This window comes from Nerophis lumbriciformis, linkage group LG15 (genome assembly GCF_033978685.3).
Source record: "Nerophis lumbriciformis linkage group LG15, RoL_Nlum_v2.1, whole genome shotgun sequence".
Taxonomy (NCBI): domain Eukaryota; kingdom Metazoa; phylum Chordata; class Actinopteri; order Syngnathiformes; family Syngnathidae; genus Nerophis; species Nerophis lumbriciformis.
Window position 1 is genome coordinate 19,560,001 of NC_084562.2, and position 10,000 is coordinate 19,570,000.

Here is a 10,000-nt window from a genome sequence, read left to right on the forward strand (position 1 = left end):
TCACTCTTTCCTGTGTCTCCCTCTCACAGACAGCAAGTGCACCTTCTTACACACGTCACATACTGTCACGTCATACGTCACATACTGTCACGTCATACGTCACATACGTATACGTCCTCCCCGAGCAGAGAGGTAGCAGCATGGCTAACGTTAGCTGTGATGCTAGCGCAGCCGTGCGAGCAACGCTCCCTCTAAGGTGCTCGCCTGTGCAATTGCGCACTGTTTAAGCGTCCTCTGCGCATAGCAAATCTATGCCACGCACAAAATCAAATAAAAAAATAAGCGCATAACAATTTTCGACACACGGACACGACAGAGACAACAGTTTTCGTCATCATTGTTCAAATATTGTGACGTCTGTCGAGACGCTTCTCTCCATTCGGTGCCACACGCCCACACCATCAAAATGCCGAGGCAAAAATGTCCACATCAACACCGTATGAAAAGATTAGTGATTTTTTTAGTTGTGATTTCCTTCTCTGCATGAAAGTTTAAAAGTAGCATATATTAATGCAGTATGAAAAAGAAGGTTTTAATGTAGACATGCAAGCCTTGAAAGAAAATTTTGAAAATCAAGACTACATTTCCTGCAAATGGGTGCATTTCTACCCTATATTTTAACTTTAGATTTATTCTCATGTCAAACTCTTTTGGCTGTCTTTTTGACACTTACAATCGGCGCCCCCCTCCACACCCTGGATTATAAATAATGTAAATAATTCAATGTGATTATCTTGTGTGATGACTGTATTATGATGATAGTATATATCTGATAGTATATATCTGTATCATGAATCAATTTAAGTGGACCCCGACTTAAACACGTTGAAAAACTTATTGGGGTGTTACCATTTAGTGGTCAATTGTACGGAATATGTACTTCACTGTGCAACCTACTAATAAAAGTCTCAATCAATCAATCAAAACACATAGAATCATCATACTGCTGTGATTATATGCATCTAGTGTTCATTCAAGGCTAAGGCAAAATATCGAGATATATATTGTGTATCGCAATATGACCTTAAAATATCGCTATATTAAAAAAAGGCCATATCGCCCAGCCCTAGTTCAATGATGCCATTTCTGTTTGTCATGTATAATTTTGTCTATTTTGTGTTTATCCTTGAATAAACAGGTCAGTTTCTTGTTACCAACCATTGTGTATTATTCAAACTCCCCTAATTCAGCTGGCTAGTTGTTATCAAGAGTACTAAAACCCTTTTCAACATGATTCTGACAACTAAGTAGGCTAAATAACTTTAAACTTTAATACATGCTCGGATAGGTCAGTATCGGTATCGGTCAGTATCGGTATCGGATCGGAAATGCAAAAACAATATCGGTATCGGATCGGAAGTGCAAAAACCTGGATCGGGACATCCCTACAGCAGACTACAATAGGAGCCTTTGTTTGTTTACTTACTACTAAAAGACAAGTTGTCTAGTATGTTCACTATTTTATTAAAAGGACAAACCTGCAATAAGAAACATATGTTTAATGTATCTTAACATTTTTTGTTAAAATAAAGCCAATAATGCCATTTTTGTGGTCCCCTTTATTTAGAAAAGTATCAAAATATATAATGGGTACCGGTACCAAAATATTGGTATCGGGACAACACTAGTACATATATTGGCAGCACAAGTCTATAAGCCGCAGTTGGGCACATTGAAACATGGAATATTTACACAGCCGCTTGTGTTCATTCACCAGTTGAACAAAAGACTTACGGGGCCCGTTAGTGGTGGGGGGTTTCTGTTCCGTGTGGTGACCATTTTGATCATCTTTGGCTTCGGGGCTATGTCTTGTGCCCCCACAATACGTTACTTCATATGTCAGCAGACTAAATTAGAAACCTTTGTTTGTTTACTTACTACTAAAAGACAAGTCGTCTAGTATGTTCACTATTTTATTAAAAGGACAAACTTGCAATAAGAAACATATGTTTAATGTACCTTAAGATTTTTTTGTTAAAATAAAGCCAATAATGGCATTTTTTGTGGTCCCCTTTATTTAGAAAAGTATCAAAATATATTTTGGGTACCGGTACCAAAATATTGGTATCGGGACAACACTAGTACATATATTGGCAGCACAAGTCTATAAGCCGCAGTTGTGCACATTGAAACATGGAATATTTACACAGCCGCTTGTTGAACAAAAGACTTACGGGGCCCGTTAGTGGTGGGGGGTTTCTGTTCCGTGTGGTGACCATTTTGATCATCTTTGGCTTCGGGGCTGTGTCTTGTGCCCCCACAATACGTTACTTCATATGTCAGCAGACTAAATTAGAAGCCTTTGTTTGTTTACTTACTACTAAAAGACAAGTCGTCTAGTATGTTCACTATTTTATTAAAAGGACCAACTTGCAATAAGAAACATATGTTTAATGTACCTTAAGATTTTTTGATAAAATAAAGCCAATAATGGCATTTTTTGTGGTCCCCTTTATTTAGAAAAGTATCAAAATATATTTTGGTACCGGTACCAAAATATTGGTATCGGGACAACACTAGTACATATATTGGCAGCACAAGTCTATAAGCCGCAGTTGTGCACATTGAAACATGGAATATTTACACAGCCGCTTGTTGAACAAAAGACTTACGGGGCCCGTTAGTGGTGGGGGGTTTCTGTTCCGTGTGGTGACCCTTTTGATCATCTTTGGCTTCGGGGCTGTGTCTTGTGCCCCCACAATACGTTACTTCATATGTCAGCAGACTAAATTAGAAACCTTTGTTTGTTTACTTACTACTAAAAGACAAGTCGTCTAGTATGTTCACTATTTTATTAAAAGGACAATCTTGCAATAAGAAACATATGTTTAATGTACCTTAAATTTTTTTGTTAAAATAAAGACAATAATGCCATTTTTTGTGGTCCCCTTTATTTAGAAAAGTATCAAAATATATTTTGGGTACCGGTACCAAAATATTGGTATCGGGACAACACTAGTACATATATTGGCAGCACAAGTCTATAAGCCGCAGTTGTGCACATTGAAACATGGAATATTTACACAGCCGCTTGTTGAACAAAAGACTTACGGGGCCGTTAGTGGTGGGGGGTTTCTGTTCCGTGTGGTGACCATTTTGATCGTCTTTGGCTTCGGGGCTGTGTCTTGTGCATTTCATTGTTTATTCTGCACGAGGGTGAGTGCAATACGCGCTAAATGGCTGACTGAATGATTGTGCGGTTCATGGTTTTTATTAGACTAAAAATATGAACCTGCTGAGAATATTTTTCCTTTAACTTCTTCCAAGAAATAATTTTTTTGTGTGTGATTTTTTTTTTTACAATGCGCCTTCCTCCTGCAGTGATCCAGGGAGGCCCTCTGGAAAACCCTTACAGACTAAAACAGTTTCACTTCCACTGGGGAGGAAAAGGCTGTGATGGCTCCGAGCACACTGTGGCAGGGAACAGCTACGCGTCAGAGGTCAGTGTTTAACTTGCATTACCAAAGTTTTAATCCACAAAACCGTCAGTACGTTTTTTATTCTATTTGTCTTTTTCCCCCCATCCAGCTTCATTTGGTTCACTGGGACGCAGTGAAGTACAACACATTCGAGGAGGCAGCAGCGGCTGAAGATGGACTTGCTGTCCTGGGCATCTTTTTGGATGTAGGATTACCGTATTTTTCGGACTATACGGCGCATTTAAAATGATTTCATTTTCTCAAAACTCGACAGCCCGCCTTATAACCCGGTGCGCCTAATGTACGGAATAATTTTGGTTGTGCTTAACGACCTCGAAGCTATTTTATTTGGTACATGGTGAAATGATAAGTGTGATCAGTAGATGGCAGTCACACATAAGAGATACGTGTAGACTGCAATGTGACTCAAGTAAACAACACCAAAATTGTATATGTTCCATTGAAAATATAGAACATTACACACGGCACCTCAAAAATCTATCAAAATCTGTCAGTTGTAGTTTCAGGGTTGTCCACAGTGCGGCCCAGTGGCCATATTCACATGTGAATAATATAAATACAGTCTATTATACAGCATTATTCACATGTGAATAATATAAATACAGTCTATTATACATTCAAGTACAGTCAAAACGGAACATATGCATTATGCAGTCTGATGGCTGTCGGTATGAAGGACTTCCTGTTATTATTTTATATTATAACAATCATATTACAGATACTGTAATATGATTGTTTATGTTTTTCAGTCAGTACAAATTGCATTGTGTTGTGCATTAAAATTCGGGCATTGTCGTAGAAGCCAGCTTATCCCTTTCCGTAGCTAGCTTTTACGGCTAATACAGTAGCATGCCGATGTGTTACTACGCTAGAAAAAGAGTTCCTCAGTGTTCGCTCTTACAATAACAATGTCGCTACAGTTTGGATATTATACAGGTTACGGAATGTAAATTAAGTATTTAAATTTGCATTTTTGAATGCATTTTTAAAGTGATTCAGAGGTAAATCTGACCAATCTAAGTCTAAGACTAGATCTGACCAATCTAAGTCAAAGACTAGATCTGAACAATCTAAGTCGAAGACGAGATCTGACCAATCTAAGCCTAAGACTAGATCTGACCAATCAAAATATAAGACTAGATCTGACTAATCTAAGCGTAAGACTAGATATGAACAATCTAAGTCTAAGACTAGATCTCACCAATCAAAGTCTAATACTAGATCTGACCAATCAAAGCCTAAGTCTATATCTGACCAATCAAAATATAAGACTAGATCTGACCAATCAAAGTCTAAGACTAGATCTCACTAATCTAAGTCTAAAACTAGATATGACCAATTTTAAGTCTAAGACTAGATCTCACCAATCTAAGCCAAATACTAGATATGACCAATCTAAGTCTACGACTACATCTGACCAATCAAAGTCTAAGACTAGATCTGACCAATCAAAGTCTAAGGGTAGATCTGACAAATCAAAGCCTAAGTCTATATCTGACCAATCAAAATATAAGACTAGATCTGACCAATCAAAGTTTAAGACTACATCTGACTAATCTAAGGGTAAGACTAGATATGAACAATCTAAGTCTAAGACTAGATCTCACCAATCAAAGTCTAATACTAGATCTGACCAATCAAAGCCTAAGTCTATATCTGACCAATCAAAATATAAGACTAGATCTGACCAATCAAAGTCTAAGACTAGATCTCACTAATCTAAGCCTAAAACTAGATATGACCAATTTTAAGTCTAAGACTAGATCTCACCAATCTAAGCCAAATACTAGATATGACCAATCTAAGTCCAAGACTACATCTGACCAATCAAAGTCTAAGACTAGATCTGACCAATCAAAGTCTAAGGGTAGATCTGACAAATCAAAGCCTAAGTCTATATCTGACCAATCAAAATATAAGACTAGATCTGACCAATCAAAGTTTAAGACTACATCTGACTAATCTAAGGGTAAGACTAGATATGAACAATCTAAGTCTAAGACTAGATCTCACCAATCAAAGTCTAATACTAGATCTGACCAATCAAAGCCTAAGTCTATATCTGACCAATCAAAATATAAGACTAGATCTGACCAATCAAAGTCTAAGACTAGATCTCACTAATCTAAGCCTAAAACTAGATATGACCAATTTTAAGTCTAAGACTAGATCTCACCAATCTAAGCCAAATACTAGATATGACCAATCTAAGTCCAAGACTACATCTGACCAATCAAAGTCTAAGACTAGATCTGACCAATCATAGTCTAAGGGTAGATCTGACCAATCAAAGTCTAAGACTAGATCTGACCGATCAAAGTCTAAGACTAGATCTGACCAACCAAAGTCTAATATTAGATCTGACCAATCAAAGTCCAAGACTAGATCTGACCAACCAAAGTCTAATATTAGATCTGACCAATCAAAGTCTAAGACTACATCTGACCGATCAAAGTCTAAGGGTAGATCTGGCCAGTCAAAGTCTAAGACTAGACCTGACCGATCAAAGTCTATGACTAGATCTGACCAACCAAAGTCTAAGACTAGATCTGACCAACCAAAGTCTAATACTAGATCTGACCAATTAAAGTCTAAGACTAGATCTGACCAGTCAAACTCGATAACCTCAAATTGATTGCTCCAATTAGCTGCATTGCTAGCCACCGAGAACGACCCGATTTTTACATGTTAGAATGCAAAATTAAAAAAAGGGCAGTTCCCCTTTAACAATCATGAACTGTAATTTAAGATGACTTTTCTTCTTGCATCAGACCGGGGATGAACACCGATGGCTCCACACGATAACAGACGCACTCTACATGGTCAAGTTTAAGGTGAGTAGCATCTTCCATGTTGCGCAATGCATGTGTTGCTACCTGCTTCTTGTGTCGTCGCCATAGGGGACTGTCATGGATTTCAAAAGTTTCAACCCAAAGTGCCTCCTACCCAGCAGCCTCCACTACTGGACATACCTGGGATCACTGACCACGCCCCCGCTTCACGAGAGTGTCATCTGGATTGTCCTGAAGGAGCCAATCACTGTGTCGGAAAAACAGGTGAGTGTTCTTTTTTCGACTTGCACAACATACAATTAGGACATGCAACCTGAGGCGGGTAGAGTTTGCCGAAAATTACACTCAAGTACGAGTACTGTTACTTCAAACGTACGGATACGGCCCCCGGACAGGTTTACCCCGGCCCACGGCCCGCAAAATAAATTGAAGTATAACATGAGCTGCAATTGTTTTACTGAAAAAAAACTGCTGTTTTAAATGTGTCCACTGGATGTCGCAATAGCAATTCAAGTGTAACCCACGTCACACATGACACTGTTTAAAGATGACGTAAGCGCCCTCTGGATTGGCTACCGCTACTCCAATCAGCGTCTATTGTGGCTGGCAACAAACTAATGCTGTTGCAACGCACAATACCTTTTTTATTGTAAATGATCAACTCAACAGATACAAATAACGAAACAGTAAAATGCAAAGTCAACATGTCAGGTTCAAACACTGATGACATGTATTAAACAAGACAAGAGGCAAAGAATTAAACAGAGACAGAATTCAATTTGGACTCAATATATTAAGGAGAGTCGCCCGGACATTGTATCCTTCTACAATCTCCAGCACGCTCTGCCAAAAGATTGCACTCCTCCTTCTTTATTTGACTTTCTCCGACCACCTGACCACCGCTTCCACTTCCAGAGGAAGTGGGTCGTAAACAGCGTTGGCTTTGGTTACAGAATAGTTCAAAAGAAGAGGTGGTAAAATAGTTCAAAAAGAGTTCCATAAAATAGTTCAAAGAGAGTTCGTAAAATACTTCAAAAAGAGTTTGTCTGGAAATTGGGCAGATCCTGTCTTCTCTTCGCTCTGAAGTCCTTGGGCCAGAACAACATCCTTCTGTTGATTACCATACATGAAAGAACACAGGAACACATTCATCTTGCGACCCCCCCCCCCCCCCCCCCCCACACACACACACACACACACACACACACACACACACACACACACACACACACAGTGGAGTTATACGAGTCTTACTCTTGGTAGGTTCCAAAGACAGCCTTTTGTCGTCTTGTCAGGAACTCAATGTAATACAACGTTTTTGTGATAATTTAGAAACAATTATTCTAACACAACATGACTATCATCTTTGAAGTTCGATTTCCATGCAGCGCTTGCAGTTTGACAGCACAATGGGCACCCTGAACTCCATTGTAAAAATGTGCGTTTCTACATTTGTTGTTTGTTCTATTTTATTTTATGATTAAATCTACCGTGTTCACATCGGTTCCGTTTGTAGTCATGTTACCTTTAATTCGGCTATTATAGTGTCATTTTGATAATTGTTTTGATTATATTATAATTGTAACATATGAATGAATGTGTTGTGGCAGTTGTGGATGTCACCAATGTGGCGGTTTGAGGAAACACTCGGTTGCTTTTCCAAACACGTCTTTAATGAACCGCCAACATGATAACGCTGAACAGGAAGTGCTTAAATTTGAATGGCTTTATAAAAACACCGAGACATAGTATACGTTCATGGTGTTTTGGAAACGGCACCGTTTTTTTTTTCGTCAGAGTTTTCCACTAACTTGAAGTGTTTTGCCAAGAGGATTATGTGTCGTGTACATTTTCAGAATATGCTTGTTCTATTTTTGGCCAAACGAAACCATTTTGAAGTTGTCTTTATTTTTAAGTTATCATGCCGTGATTTTACCAGTCCGGCCCACCTGGGAATAGATTTTCCTCCATGCGGCCACTGGGATAAAATAAGTATGCACAGCTAAGACATAAAAACATATCTTCAACTTACCACATGTCTTCTTGAGTTGAAAGTGAAATTCTTGCAGGCTAAAATGTGAAAATGTTTCCTGACACAGATGACAGCGCATTATATAATGTTGTTTTTCATAGTTTGTAAGTAAACATTGAGGAGTTGCCTCGTCCGACGTCATGTCACTTTTTACAGTGTGTAGTCTGAGTTTGATTGGTGAAAGAGAGTCATGTGACGCTGCCCGCTGGAAGAAGTCTCTCCCGAGCCAAATGAATAGGTCTTTGCAAGCAGTAATTACTAGAATATAATTCAATATGATGATGATGTAAACAAATGCAGCGATCGGAATTATATTCTACCTAACATAGTAAAAGTAGCGTTTCTTCTTCACAAAAATACTAAAGTAGAAGTTAAAAGTATGTTGCATTGAAATGGCAAAAACGTCAAAAAATTGGCCAAATTCCAAACTGCTCGTTTGGAGGATGTATGAAGAAAGCAAAATTGTTTTAATAATATCCCCACTATGCCTCCATAGTTTGATTTCACATTTTCAGGACTTATGCAGATCCCAAAAACACAAAAAAAAGGTACCAATAGGTAAGAAAAGGTCCCCTTCAAATAAATGTAACTGAGTAAATATAGCACTTTACTACCCACCATTACTGTATGATATATTAATATAGTAGTTTTCAAATTACAATACTATTGTGTCTGGATGTAGTATTTGTTTTGCAAAAATAACTGAAATGGTGTCAAATAAGATTTTTTTTTAGTCCACTTTAATTTGCAGTGTAGTACTGTATGTACAGTAGGCATCACTTGGAGCTTTCCAGTGTTTGATTCCAGGTCACTGAGCGCAGCTCCGATTTAATAACATTGAACTCGCCATTTTTCTTTTCTGATATATGTATATATATGTATGTATGTATGTATGTATATGTATATGTTTTTATATACATATACACACGTGTGTGTGTGTGTGTATATATATATATATATATATATATATATATATATATATATATATATATATATATATATATATATATACATATATGTATGTGTGGGAAAAAAATCACAAGACTATTTCATCTCTACAGGCCTGTTTCATGAGGGGGGGTTGATGTTTCTTTCGTTGCCTGTGATTGAGTCGTAGTCTGAGGCGAAGTCTAGTGCTTGAGTCAGTAGGTCTTGCGTGATGGAAGGGTAAAATTCTTCGATATCAAAGGAGATAAAGTTGTGCTGTTGTTTGTCTTGGATGTTGTTGAACCATTTGATTACTGCTGCTGTATTTCTCCATTGGTTGAGTGGTGTTTTGTCCTTGATTTTTGTGTTGACTCTGTCCAGGATTATTTTGCTGATTTTTCCTATTTCAGATTTAGTTGGGTTTATTAGTCGGCATGTTGGGTTATTTGCGAAGTTGGGTTTGTGGTCCTTCAATGTGATGAAGGCTTCCTTGTTGGCTGTGGCGTCCACCCTGTCCTCAATGTCCAGTTCAGCCGCGATCCTTTTATTTTCCACTACGACTCAATCACAGGCAACGAAAGAAACATCATCATCCACGCAAAAAACTCCATTCTCATCCACAACAGTACACCATGGCAAAAAAAGAACAATGCAACATTTGACGTCACTATGGGAAGTTTTGACGGAGCAGAAACGTGTGAACTCGTTGGGAGTTTCCTCCTCTCCCAGCTCGCTAGCCTCAATCTGAACCTTGGTATTTACCGTGATGACGGACTGGCAGTGTGTCGCGCCTCGCCAAGGAGCAGCGA

The 10,000-nt window shown here is 38.4% G+C and overlaps 1 protein-coding gene across 1 annotated transcript in view; it reads left to right on the top strand.

The window, feature by feature from the left end:
- Nucleotides 1-10,000, top strand: part of ca7 (carbonic anhydrase VII) — a 26,153-nt gene that overhangs the window by 8,977 nt on the left and 7,176 nt on the right. Inside the window, exons 3-6 of the mRNA XM_061975353.1 lie at nt 3,322-3,440; nt 3,529-3,624; nt 6,212-6,274; nt 6,341-6,496. Of these exons, the coding sequence (XP_061831337.1) occupies nt 3,322-3,440; nt 3,529-3,624; nt 6,212-6,274; nt 6,341-6,496 (434 nt within the window). The remainder of the gene's footprint in view (nt 1-3,321; nt 3,441-3,528; nt 3,625-6,211; nt 6,275-6,340; nt 6,497-10,000) is intronic.